Source organism: Lycium ferocissimum, chromosome 3 (genome assembly GCF_029784015.1).
Source record: "Lycium ferocissimum isolate CSIRO_LF1 chromosome 3, AGI_CSIRO_Lferr_CH_V1, whole genome shotgun sequence".
In the NCBI taxonomy this organism is placed as follows: domain Eukaryota; kingdom Viridiplantae; phylum Streptophyta; class Magnoliopsida; order Solanales; family Solanaceae; genus Lycium; species Lycium ferocissimum.
Genome location: NC_081344.1, coordinates 68,360,376 through 68,375,227, shown reverse-complemented (window position 1 = coordinate 68,375,227; position 14,852 = coordinate 68,360,376). Strand labels below are relative to the sequence as shown.

The 14,852-nt window shown below is 33.2% G+C and overlaps 1 protein-coding gene across 1 annotated transcript; it reads left to right on the top strand.

Annotated features, from left to right (window-relative positions):
* The first annotated feature begins 1,364 nt into the window (after positions 1–1,364).
* Positions 1,365–8,100, top strand: LOC132051212 (asparagine--tRNA ligase, cytoplasmic 2-like). Its single transcript, XM_059442467.1, has 8 exons — positions 1,365–1,838; positions 2,805–3,044; positions 3,793–4,179; positions 5,386–5,571; positions 6,099–6,163; positions 6,576–6,705; positions 6,930–6,988; positions 7,793–8,100. Exons 1-8 carry the CDS (start codon positions 1,431–1,433, stop codon positions 7,974–7,976), a joined length of 1,659 nt encoding a protein of 552 aa, XP_059298450.1. The 5' UTR covers positions 1,365–1,430; the 3' UTR covers positions 7,977–8,100.
* Positions 8,101–14,852: the final 6,752 nt, after the last annotated feature.

Genomic DNA, 14,852 nt, shown 5'->3' with positions numbered 1-14,852 from the left:
TTTACTCCCTCCTGTCCCCAACTTACCACTTAAGCGTGATAAATAAATAGAATTTAATTTAATGTAAATTCAAATGAATACAATTTCCTTTAATGAGCCGAGTCCAAGTGGTTAAAAGCTACTTTTATTAAGTTAATCCCAACTGGGTTCAATCTTGTTTTCTTTAAAGGACAACTAGAAGTTTTTGTTTCTCGAAATACCAAAAATAGCGGAAAAGTCATGACTTCGGATACAGTTCTTTCAAGTTTTGAGTATGGAAAAACTCCTGCCAGGAAGCACTTTCCGCTTTAAATGGATCAATACCCCGTATGGATTTAAATTAATCAAGCTAGTACGTCCTGAATACTAAAACAGAAAAGAAAAAAAAGAAAAAAAAGGAAAAGGACACATAGCGGCCGTCAGAAATTTTTTTGGCCCACGTTTGGGCTTAATACCTCGAGTGAAGTTTCAAGCCAGCCCAAAGATTGTCAAGTCGTTAAACAAGAAATTTCATTTACTAAAAATAAAAATAGACTTTACAGAAGATTGAAAAGTCGTCACCGAAAGGGCGGCTACAAAAAGAACAGGACTATTTGTGGCGACTAAAGTCGCCAGTAAAGATCGACGAAAAATCGTATTGACCCTTCAAGAAATATCCCAAAACATGTTTAATATGTGTATAATTAGTAAGTATACATTAATTAAATAGAAATTATACACCAATGATATATTTTCTAATTATACATTGATTATACATTTATTATACACAAATTATATAACAATGACATTATTTCTATACATATACTTTAGGGACACATATTCTATGATGATACATTTTTTCCATACGTATACAGTAGTGATACATATTCTATACAATAATGATACAATTTCTGTATATATACAGTAGTGATACATATTCTATACAACAATGATATAGTTTCTGTACACATACAATAGTAATACGGTTTATATATATATGCTGGAATTAGTTGAAAAATGGCTAGAAAATGAAATTATTTTGAAAAGACTAAAAAATGACTTTAAGAGCCATTTGTGTCCTTTCACAAAAAAAAATCCCGCGGATTTCCCACCTTCGAAGAATACCAAACCTTCGACAACTTCTGTTTTCCCAAGGTTGCAAGATTATATTGTCAGAACCAAAAAGATTATCTCTTTACTTCCTCCTTAAACTTCCTTCCACCCTCTCCTTTCATCTTTAATCCTGTCAAATTAAATTAAATACCTCAATCTTTAATTTCTCAAGCAAAGCATCCAAATTGAAGTCCTTTCATGTGATTAATTTCTTCATGTATATAAACACCTACTCACTAGCCAACCCTTCCAAAATTAAATTAACATTCAAGTATCATTTCCCAATTCTTTGAGCTAGTCTAGTGTTGTGAGCGTCGTGATATCGCTTTTTTTTTTTCGTGACATTTTTAATTGTAATAATGTCTTGGGATCAAGATATAGTCGAAAAAGTTGACCCCATTATTTCTTCGTGCATGGGAAGGGTGATTTTGAAAACAATATTAGGACGTAGTGATGGTGGTGCGGGATTGATTGGTGAGAAAGTAGTCATAGGAGGGTGGGTTAAGTCATCCTGGGAGATCAGGAAAGAAGCAGCACAGCCGCGGCCTGTGTTGGCCGCGGATGCTGCTTCTCCTGAGGTGGTGGAAGCAAAAGAAATGAGATGTATAGAGATACTTCAATCAAGAATTCCATTAGTTAGGTATATTGTGAAGGTTCTTGGTGGAGGTGATCATAGTGTTAGGGAAAAAATTGTCATGCAAAAAGTACCAAAGGACTCTGCTTCAATATTGCAAATTAGTGATGGTTCTTGTGCGCATAATCTTCAGGTATAAGTTCAACTAGATAATCTCTTTCTATTCCTAGAAACATGCATCTATTTTATTGTAAGAGAATATAATAGCCTTTGTACAATGGTGAAGGCAGAATTTTCATCGAGGGGATTTATCATCTATTATATATACACATTAAAATCGATTTCGTATATACAAATATTTTTTCGAATGAGCAAGTATCTTGATAAACCCATTTTCGCCCCTTTAGCTCTGGCCTTGGCTCCACACACACACACACACATATATATATATATATCAATTAGTGTGACAAGTAGTGGCGTGCGCATGATTTTACACGAGCAATATCAGTCTATTTGTAGCACTGATTTTTAAATTGGTTTTGGTCTAGATTATGTTGGTTTGAGGTTTTATTTCTTGTCTCAAATCGAATTTACTTTTTGATTTTTTTTTTCAAGCCATGTCAATCTATTATATATACATAATATTACTTAGAAAGTATATTTACTCACGTATATATACCAAAATGTTTTGCGAAGCAATGTCGGATAACACCCGTCTCTGAAGGATGTATCCTCCGCTGGTCATAGGGGTTTTCAAAAGGAGTTTATACCACCCATTACCTTAATGTCTCGTAAGTTCTTAAATTTATTCACATGAGTTCGAGTGTCACCATCAACCATATTAACAAAATATTTTCACGTATTTTTTCAAGAAAAAAAATTAGACAATTATGTGTGAGGATTTATTGGATAGTGATTCCTCCACCCTTAACTGGTGCTTCAGCCAGTTCTCTATGATATAAAACAAATTCCGTTAGGAAGCGCTTCTCCTTAAATGACCTCACGTAGCACGAATCCGAATTAGTTTGGAGATAATATGGATACCGACGAGATAATATGGATATCGACACCGGGTGCAAATAATGAAACAAAAGATATTTGATAAGGTAATTAAACTCATATTAATCTGCATTTGAGCCATGATTTATCTTAATTTCAGGTACTTGTGGACTCAGCTTTGGCTACTCCTTGTCAAGTTATGCCTTGCGGAACATGTATATTAGTTGAAGGGATATTACAACAGCCATTGATGAAAGGGAAATATCATGTTATTGAGCTCAAAACAGAGAAAATTCTACATTTGGGGACTGTGGACCAATATAAATATCCATTGTCAAAAAAAAGATTGCCTCTGGAATCTTTAAGAAATTTTCCCCACTTTCGACCACGAACAACAACGGTGATTACAATATCTAATAATTCATGACATTTTAAATGATGAGACGATCATATTGTGTTTGATTTTATTGAAGTCATTTTCACGAAAATATATTCTGCCAAAAATCTTTCATTGGTATTCTATTGTCGATTAAAAAGATAAATAGTGCAGAAAGTTATATATTAAAATTAGTAATTAGGGCTAATAACACTTTTTGGGTCATCCAATTATTAGTAACTTCATATTTTAATCCTTATGATATATGACTTAACATATTTAACCTTCAATTAATTGAATTTTTTGGTCCTTCAGTTATTAGTAAGTTTTGATTTTAGTCCTCATGATATTTGAGCAATCATATTTAACCTACAATTAATTGACTTTTTTGGTCCTTCAGTTATTAAATTCTGATTTAATCCTTATGATTATGAATAAACATATTTTACCTTCAATTAATTGAAATGTGCATGTTTGAAATATCCTTTTGATTGTGAATATTCACAAATTTAGCATGGTTATTAATTATTCCATCACTTACTTACCTATTTGTTATGTTAAATTTGTATAGTTAGTCCGTATTTGGTAGCTAATATAATTCTGAAATAATTCAAATATAACATGTTTTCTTCACGAAGGTAAAAAAACACAATTTAAATTTGTCGAGTCAATATAATATCTATTATTTTGCTAATTGGTCCATTGTATTTGCTTGGTGATACTATGTATATATCCTCTATTAATTATCTTGATTCTCAAATTTATTTTGTAGGTGGCATCTGTTATGAGAATCCATAATGCACTTACTTTGGCAACTCATACTTTTTTCCAAGACCAAGGGTTCCTACATGTTCAAATACCTATAATTACAACCAATAATCCAGAAACTCTCAGTAAGAAATTTCAAGTAACAACTCTTCTCAACAATGGGAAAATTGACAACCAATTAGTTAATTCTCTTGAATTCTCTAAAGATTTTTTTTCACAAGAGACTTATCTGATAGATTGTGGTCATTTTCATCTTGAGAGTCAAGCTTGTGCCCTTGGAAATGTGTATTCATTTGGTCCAAGATTTAAAGCAGAGAAATCATCAGAGTCCAATAATTTATTAGCTGAGACATGGATGGTGGAGGTTGAAATGGCCTTCTCTGAGTTAGAGGTAAAATTCTCGGAGTTTAATTTTTGTATACTATCAATACAATTTTCTTATATTATCAAGTTGAGATAAGCTGTAATTATAAGAGACAACCAATGGACCAGTAATTTTGATATAGAATCATACTATTTGTATATATCGAACAAATCTATATATATCATATATATGTGTGTGTGTGAGAGAGAGAGAGATAGAGAGATATACATATATCATATTCTGAATTCAAAATTTTAAAATACAATAAGCTCACGGGTAGTAAGCAGAGGCATTTATGTAATTTGAATTTGGGGGTTCAACCGAACCCCAAACTTTGGGTAGTAGTCTAAATTTGGTGAATAAAAAATTATTAAACTTTTAATAACTAGATACGTTAACTTTAAAATATAATGGGTTCAATGCTAAAAATTTTAATTGAACCCATAAAATTTAAACCTTGATTTAATTGACTAAACACCTAAAATATAACTAAAGCCTAATCAACCCAAAGGCTCATGAGGAGGATTACTCAAGACCCATACAAACCAATTTAAAAGACATATAACTCTCGCACGTCTTATTGCACAATATATTGGACTGGGGCCCAACATCGGTAAACTATATATCTTGTTTTGCTTATGTAATGAGAAAGTAGACTTCAACCTAACTCAAACCCAAAATCTAACTCACAAGGGAGAATTGTCTATTACCAGATAAGGAGACCAAAGACCCCATCCCAACAGCCATGGCAACTCAACATTAACTAGCATACACTGAGTCACGGTGTGAACTAATTATAATTGACTTTAATTAAAATTATTTATTAACTTTATTTTAGTACCTTGACTGTAATTGACTTTAACTTTACCAAAAATATAACTACGCGTAGATACCCACAAATCAATTTAAAATTCTTTACACTAGCTATTACTGTATATAAGTTAAATTTAGAATTCTCACGTCTAATTGCATTTGCATGGGACTTTCTCATGCCTATATACCTTGTTTGTGCATGTGTAGGTGACTAAAAGAAATAAAAATTGGCTCCGAAATTCGCCGCTAGATGGTTCGTAGCTAACAAGAATTTTGATAATCTGTTGTTCATCTTATTAGTGACAATTTTTTCTGTTCAGTGACATGAATTCCTTTTTTTTATTTCTTCGTACTAGCCTTAACATTTGATTTTTGAACCGAATAACTTACCTATTTGCTATCATTCTGTGGCATCTTTAGGATGCCATGGATTGTGCAGATGAGTTCTTGAAATTTGTATGCAAAAGGATTTTAGAGAGTTGCTCTGAAGACATCCAATTTATCTTGAAAAGGATTGATAAAGCTGTCATGGATCGCCTTCAATTGATCATATCAAGTTCATTTGAAAAAATTTCTTACGATGTAGCCATAGAAGTTTTAACACAGGTAATCATATTTCCTTGAAGTTATAATTACTTTTTTAGTCGCTCAATGATCGGTAAGTTCTAAAATGGTTCTTGAAATATATGACTAAGCATATTTAACCTTCAATTAAGTAAAATATGTGTTTTGGTCCCTTAATATATAGAGAAAATATGTTAGATTTAGACTATCCCTAGAATTATATTACTCTTAGATATAGACTAATGGCACAAAAATACCAAATCAACATAACACACGTGTAATCAAATGATTTACTAGTTATTAATTCATCAAATTCGTAAAGATTTACAAGTGGAGGGAGAAAAAAAAATGCATAATTAAAGGAATAGCTTGGAACCCATAAGGGATTTGCTTGTCTATATATTGTTGCATTCGATCTTATTTCAATTAATATTAAAGGTTAAATGTGTTTAGTCATATATCACAAGGATCAAAATTGGAGTTTGTTGAGGGATAAAAAGTCAAATGATTGAAGTTTTGGAAATATGATGTTTTATTTATCCTTGTATTGTATGATGATCGGAGAGCAGGCTACTGGGAAGAAATTTGAAAAGAAGATCGAGTGGGGAGATTCTTTGACTGAAGAACATGAAAGGTATAATCTGAGTGTTAATTTTACGTATAATCATTAAACTTTACTTACTGAAATAGTGACGTTATTAAAGAATATTCACATTAAAGTAACTAAACTATGTGCAAATCGAAAAATGCAATGACCAGAAGTCAACTTTTGAAGTTGAATCATGATCGACTCATCATTTGTCACGTCAACATGTTGCCACTTTATACATTTCATGTCAGAAATTTAAATATATTTCACTTTTAAATAAAAGAGTATTATGTTCATACTTAAATAAAACAAGAAAAGAAAAGAAAAAAAATACCTTTATGGTATTAAATTTGAGAAATTTTTAGAACTAAATGACTTCTATACTATTACTCTGTTAGAGTGATCAATTCACACATATAGTTCTTACTAAATTTTTTAAAATCTCTTTGGTTGGCAGTTATTTGGTTAATGAGATATACACAAAGCCAGTGATAATATACAACCATCCAAAAGAAATTAAGCCATTTTATGCAAAGTTGAATGAAGATGGGAAAACAGTCGCAACATTTGATGTGGTTTTACCAAAGGTAATACATATTCATTTGATTCAGGCATATGTTTAACAGAAAGACAGATATTTCTTGCTCATTATTAGATAACACTTATTCACAAACTCCATGTGAGACAAAAAAATGTACTATACATAATAGAGATTGCATATAATTACTTTTACTTATAAATTCGTCTCTAGATAATCCTAGCAGCAACCTTCAAGAGTAATCAAAGTTAATTAAAGCCTATTTATGTGCAGGTGGGAACTCTTGTTAGGGGAAGCCAAAGTGAGGAATGTTTTGACAAATTAAGAACAAGGTAACAAAGCTATATGCATTCAGATAAGTTGTTATATACCCTTTTAAGTCTATTTTCATCAGTGTTATACTATCCTGAGCGTGTACAATCTTTTAAGTTTGTAAAAGTAGAGCACTTTAATTTTTGTCCAATGGATGGAATTTCAAAATGAATCATTTAATACTAGTGAAAATTTCATGTGCCTTTCGCATGACCAATCAAAATAGTAACGATTGTGATTGGGATCTTTAGCTTGCACAATTTCATTGATTTTCTCCCACAACTTATTTTCTTTGCAGCAAACATTTTTTTGGAACACATTTCTCGTGATTCATTTATCGAGACAATTTTTTTTTTTTTTGTGGTTGCTGCAATTGGAGGAAAAATGAAACCGGGAAGAAAATCTCTATCAGGATTATTTTCTACTTTAGCCAATCACGTGAACAACACATGATGTTTTCCGTTAATTTCAATAGCCAATTTGGATAATCTGCAAGTTGGACCAAAGGTGTTCAATTTTTGCAAACTTAAAAGGACTATATGCATTCAAGATAATATATACCCTCAAACTTAAGAGACCATTTGACTTAAAAGCTCCCTGAGAGTTATCTCTCTATCAAAAAATTCTAGAATTTGCTACAAAATTCATCTCTAATCCATCCGTAGCTAACAAGATTTTTTTATAATGCATTACTAATTCATATTAAATAGGATTAGGTACAATTTTATTACTTATTGACAAAAATTGTCCATCGCTAATGTGTTATTGTGCTAACTAACATTCTCAACCATATTGTGTTGCTTCCTTGAATGTCTTTTTTGCAGGATAGAGGAATTAGAATTGCCAAAACAGCAGTATGAATGGTATTTAGATCTTCGCAAAAATGGGGCAGCTAAAACTTCTGGTTTCAATCTAATGCTTGAACCTTTAGTTCTCTATGCCACTGGCTTGAATGATGTTAAGGATGTTGTCCCTTTCCCTAGAAGTTTTGGCAGAGCCAAGTTTTAAGTTCTTAAGTTAAAAATATGCGAAAATATAAAAAGATGGGTGTCCATTCAAAAACTTCTAACATTAATGGTGCAATTTGTAACATATTTTAAATGCAGGAGACTGATCAAAAGACAATAATAAATGTTCGTAACACTTTCTATCTTGACTTTGGCTGTGCATTTATGGTACGTTCTTATTGTGAACGCTTGTTATGCATTTTTAATATTATCGAAAGGTATCTCAGGTAGACAGAGATAAGTCTTTTCATACAAGTGACAACCTTCATCATTATAGTGGTATGAAGATGAAACAACATTTTTAAGCAAATTATCTTAAGAATAATTTGAAAGCATAAGACTTAAATTTTTTTAAATTTTTTTAGTGTTGCACAATAATAGCAAAAGGTCATCACCCTATTTTGATGGTGAAAATAAGTTTCACCTTATCTACCTTAAGAGATCAAATGTGAGTTCAGATTTATTAGTAGACTAAGTAATTAACTTCATAAGATGTATGCAGTGTCTGAATATCAGTTGTACAACATTATCTTAAGAAATAAAAGACATATACTCATGAAAAAAGAAGAAACATTGTGCTACATGTTTCATATCATGGTACAAATTACACTAAAAGGGTTAACCTAAGTAGTATTATCTAGACTTGTTATTATGTGAGACCTAGTGAGTACCCTCACAACTCCTCGTAGTGCTCGGAGCTTGGTTCAATGTCTGTGAGAAAAGAAAGTGCATTGATGAAATCTCATTTAGTTTGTGTTTATGTTTGTGTTTTATTTGCTGTTTGAGAGATAATTAAGAGTTATTGTATCGGGTCCACGGTCCACACACAGAGATGCTAATTAGCCTATTAAGTTAGTCTTCTACTTAAAACCTAAGGAATTTCCTTTGAATATACCATTATGAGTTTAGGGAAATAAGATCTATACAAAACAAGGGATTCATTATCTTGTGAGGATTCTCAACAATCAACAATTTGAAATCATGATATGAAATCAGTGATTTGAAATCATGACGATTTGAAGTTGAAGTTTTGTTTGGACATGCAATTTGGATTTCTTAAGTTGTATTTTTTCTCATAGACATAAAAACCCCACAAGTTGCGAAAACCATCAAAACTTTCCCAATGCTTGTACAATCTTAACAAATGAGCAAATCATAGTTCCTAACAAAATTAATACGCTACTAGAAAACCCTTCTAAAATGTACAACATCAAATGATCGAACTTTAGTTCAATAAAAAGAAAATTGAACATGATTTGTAAAAATAAATACAGTTGGTAAATGGTTGTAAGAGTAAATTTGTTATAAATATACTATTAACTTGCATCTCTTAATATTTGATATAAATGGTTGGTAAATAAATCTACCAACTTATGAGTTTTTTTTTTTTATTATTATTTTTTTTATAGAAAATATAAACTTATGAGTTAAGTTTTACATTTGAAAATTTTGAAATCATGATTTGGAATCCCAAATCATGCATTTTTGGATGATTGGGATTTGAAATCATGATATGAAGTTGAAGTTGAAACTTTGTGCAAATTGCATAAATAAATGATGATTTCATATTGCATGGCCAAACGCCTACTTAGATCAGGGCTATTGCAAATCATTGCTGCAAAAGTAACCCATAAATCTTATAGAGTAGTATTTTTAATGAAGTACTACAATTATACAGAACAAATTTCTCAAAAACCAATTGCTTAAAAAATTGTAGTCCGAACGAACAAGACTACAGGGTAAAACCACCCACTTCACAAAATGTGGATAAGGCGGAGCCTGTCACGACCCAACCCCGTAGGCCGTGACTAGTGCCCGATTTGGACACTCAAACGCACCTAAATATCAAACAGAGTCACATACGGATGGCGTATATATACAAATATATCAAACGACGTCTCGGATCATATCAAACACATCCAGGTATATTTAGCCGGCAAGGCCGTGTTTCAAATTTATATAATTTTCGAAAAATTTTGGCGAGTTTCCCTTGTTTTACGGACTATCCAAAATAACCCTGCACGCAGAAAATACTAACAAGGGCCACACAGGGCCAACAAAACAACATATATACATATGCGGGCCGACAAGGCCGCCATGGCGGGGGGAACCGCCCAACACACAAATCATACAAGTCTAATCGAACGGACTGGCACAACCCACACACATATATCCACAGACCTCTAAACAATGACGAGAATCATATGACGGGACGGGGCCCCGCCGTACCCCCGAACAAATATATACAATGCACGAACGAATATATATACCAAAAGTAGGCTCCGAATAAGGGGGAGCACTCAAAAGAAGGGGGTGTCCTAAACCGGTGGATCACCAAGGCGTGCGTCCGTAGACCGCGGGCGTGATGGAACGCGACCCCGAAGAAAGGGGTCGATACGAAATATGTGCGGGTATGCAAAGCGTAAGAAAATGTGGTGTACAAATACGAATCACAATCGAAATAGAGGTACGGAAAGTAAATGCATTTCCAAAATATCAAAATGTTACTTCAAAATATAACTCATGCATGTGGCACGGGAAATATGGTCGCCACTTTGTCGATGGCGCCATAACACAAGATAACACCGAAGGTTTCAAATCTCCGAATCCCCGTCATATATCACAACACAAAGATAACGCCAAACAAACAAGATAACGCCCAATATAAGCGGAACCCCGGCCCTCGAGCGAGGGCTCGGTGAACCATAAACATGTGAGCATAACACCGGAGTATATCATAATGCGCACGACAACAAACCGGCCGGGACTCGGCGAAAGATATAACGGAATGCACGAGCGGAGTCGTGAGGAATCATATGCATATAATCATTGTCATAAATCCAAAAGATAAGTAAAATAAACATATTTGAGATCGGAATAATAATTATAACATTTTCTTTCAAAAGTTGTCGAAATTTCATAAAGGGCATCGCGGGACCCACGGACGGGTGTAACTCGGGAAAGCTTGAGTTGGGCCCGCCTATGGAAAACATACTCATCCTAGATCATACAAGCTTCTACGAAAATTTCAAAGCAATCCGAGCTTTTACGTGAAAGTTATGGGCGTTTGAAGTTTTCGAATCGTTAAAGAATAAATTCTTTTAGAAATCAAACTTTCATGCAACTTTGGTAAACAAGTAGTTCCAAGGACATAAGGATCAATATTTCATCACATCAACATATGAATATCAAGAAACAAATGCGTATCATAGACATGCTCGGATTGCGGGAATAGAGTTTCCTCGAAGTTCGTGTCATAGCCTATTTTAACTAAGGCATGCCAAGGAAAGAAGGTTACTTTACATACCTCAAACGCTCTCCAATATAATCCAAACTCAAGCTAAATCCCACCTACGTCTCGGGCTGCCCACGATCTACAAACAAGTCATAAAATGCCAAACATTAGCTAAAGACTTTGTGGGCATTAAATTCCAAATTTGCCCTTAATTCTACAGAAATTTGGGCAGCATTTCCCCTGTAAATAGGCCACCCCGAGAATTAACTCGGCCATATCAATCAACAACAACAACAACAACCAACCTAGCAACATTAATAATCAATCCGAAAGGTAATACAACATTACTAGCTCTCTTTTCCATCATTCAACAATCTTTCATAAATTAAATTCGACGACTTACATTCAAGCCAACGTCAACGCTTATACATTCACATACTAACCCGAACCCATACCAACAATATTTAAAGACCTTCCAATCGATTCATACAACATTTCCAACAATCAAAATTTTCTCCAATCTAGCCGCGAATGATGATTTGATAAAAAACCCGAGAACCTCACTTTACACATTCCTCATTTTCAAATCATGATTTGTATCCACAATTCACATTCTAACAATGCTATCATCATCAATATACAAACTACATTAAATGTACAATAGTCTCCAATCAGTCCACAACAACTACAACATCAATTTGAGTCATTAAACATTCATTTCCAACATAGAATTCATAAATGACGAATAAAACATTAAGCGATATTAATTCGTTCATTGTCATATAATATGACCCATTTCGACCAACACTACACATATACATATATGGATGATTCCCAATCGTTCTTCACCTTACAATGATCATAATATACTAACTAGACATTAATTCATAGTTTCAACACAACCCAACACAACACAACACACACATACTTACACGGCTCAACACTACATTCACCACCTCCACTTCAACATGCCATATTTCATGAATTTCCTTCATTTTAACATACTACAACATACATACAACCTCTACAACACATAAAACATAATCAATTCTTACCTTTTCTCTTCAATTCCACACAGAGCTAGGGTTTCCAAAGATGAAAATTAGTGGGTTGATCGCTCCAACGATGTTCCACGCTACTTAGGGACCTCAAAATAGTGGGTTTACATCAAGGAAATAATTTTGGAAGAGCTTGAAATGGGACTTGATTTTTCTTCACCTTGGCCGAGAGCCTCACTAGTCTTCAACTTCTTGTTCTATTTTTTCTAACTGTTGGATGAAATGAGAATAAAGACTAGTAGTCATCTTTTAACAATGCAAGACTTAGTCAAGGGTCCCTTGGCCACCATGTGTTGTTCCAATTAAAATTGAACACAATTTGTGTGGCTAACATGATAAAGCCCTACACGCCAACCATGGAAAATGGATGACTTTTTCAGCTTCCAATTTTATCACTTTTGGTCCCAAATTTTCCTAATTGTTCCATGCCAACAAATTCATGCACAACTTATGTCTCAAAATAAAATCGAAGGTCAAAAATCCCGACTTTGTATCCCGAAATAGTTTTGTCCTTAACTTATCATAATTAGTCCGGATTGTTCCAATGCATGAAATACGGGTTCTAACGAGCCAACCACCATTTGCATGGCGATAGGCCCCTTGCCTCTTTTGTCGTTTTCCTCCAATCCCCATTTGAACAATTAGAGAAAATTAATGGCTACACATAAGTTGTTTGGACCAGGGGCGGCTCAACAAATTTGGAGGCTTAAAACCAAATTATAATTAGAGGCCTTAAACTTTTGGGAAAAAATAATATTTGGTTTTATTTGAAGGGATACTTACACATAGTACATTCCAAGCAAACAGTTTGCAATGCCTATAGCCCAATAAAATTTTACATCTCGAATAGCCAATAACTGCTAATTAAATTTAATTAAATTTGTATTCGCCTAATCCAAATAACTGCTCATGCGTATCCATGGTGGAGTTAAATAGATCAATGGGACTTGTAAAAATAGAACAACTTTTTTTTTTCCTTAATTAAATTTAGAATGTATACTTTTCAACATCACAACTCATTAGATTCCAATATCAGTTTGTATTCGCCTAATCCAAATAACTGCTCATGCGTATCCATAGTGGAGTTAAATAGATCAATGGGACTTGTAAAAATAGAACAACTTTTTTTTTCCTTAATTAAATTTAGAATGTATACTTTTCAACATCACAACTCATTAGATTCCAATATCAGTTTGTAATCCTTTATCATACTTGATTAGATTTAGAAAAAAATTCAACACTAAACTCTTTAGATTCAACGGCAATCTAATCCTTTATCCACTTTTCTTAATCAGATTTAGAATCATTTTTGACACCATAACTTATCAGATCCCAATGGAAAGCTATAGTAGTCTCTCCTACAATAATGTCCAAGACTTCTAAACCGATATAGGTAATGAGGGCAGAACATCTGCTAAAGCTTTTCTCAAACGTCAAAATACCAATCTATTAAAAGTCTATAAAGCTTCAAAAAGAAGCATCTTTGGGCTACTTGAAACTAATAAAATTGTCTCCACTACATATGAAGTAATGTTAAACTCCATGCTCTTTGAATATGTCTCTAGTTTATTTTCATAAATGGTATTATCTATAATAAGGCGCATCCACAATGGAACACAAATCTAAAGCTAATAATGTTTGTACTTATTTCTACTATATAAGCGAACATGGGAGAACGAAAGCACGTTAGTATACTTGGCAGCCAATGTATAGGATGCATCGGAAACAGAAATAAGATATATGTGAGTGACTGGGTAAATTCTTATTCTATTCGAGAGACTTAATAACATACTTAATAGCTGCATTTGTTTTCAAATGACCACTTTACACTAGAAGAAAAGATGCAGATTTTACACTAAGCATTATTAATACACATTCTTAGCATTACAACACAATGACACATGATAATCAAGATGGAACATTGCCAAAATTATAATGTGCAATTGCGGTGTGCAACGCCTCCTAAGGATGGCACCAAATTTTCACATTGCGGACTACGGAAGAGAATCTAGGTTAAATCACAGTATAGTTAGGGACACACCTTTTACTGGAAAATAGTAGGCTGCTTCTGATGATGCTTACAAATATTTGTTCTTTCTGAAATTAAAAAATCTATTGAGTTCATCCAATTCACTTTTTATTGTAGCACTCTGATTTTCATCCACTATTTTCTTGGTCAAGGTCAATGAACCTTTAAAATTTGCAATATTTAAGCTGAATCATACCTGCAACTTAAAAAATATATTACGAGATCAATTACCAACTATGAAGTGTTATCATCCACCACCTCTATCACCCTCAAATTCAAGATCCGTATAAACTTTACAAGCAAGTTAATAAGTACTAACTTCATTTAATTGAACGAATATAAATGTGATCAAGACATTTTTACAGTTAAAGAATGCAATCAATTCCTTGAGCCTCTTTCAGTTCTAACAATGGGGTATCATGCCTGCTAATAGAGTTTTGAATTAAGCATCTCTAACTGAAGTTTCTTTAAGTTTGAAATTTTCATTTTTGAAGTGAAAGTTGTAATAATAACAATTAGCAAATGTTTAACCACAAAGAAAATGTCTCTGTTTAC

Coding starts and splice junctions, on each gene's coding strand:
- LOC132051212 (XM_059442467.1), top strand. CDS start 1,431: ATGTCTTGGGATCAAGATATAGTCGAAAAAGTTGACCCCATTATTTCT. Junction 1,839..2,804: donor CTTGTGCGCATAATCTTCAG/GTATAAGTTCAA, acceptor TCTTAATTTCAG/GTACTTGTGGACTCAGCTTT. Junction 6,706..6,929: donor TTGATGTGGTTTTACCAAAG/GTAATACATATT, acceptor ATTTATGTGCAG/GTGGGAACTCTTGTTAGGGG.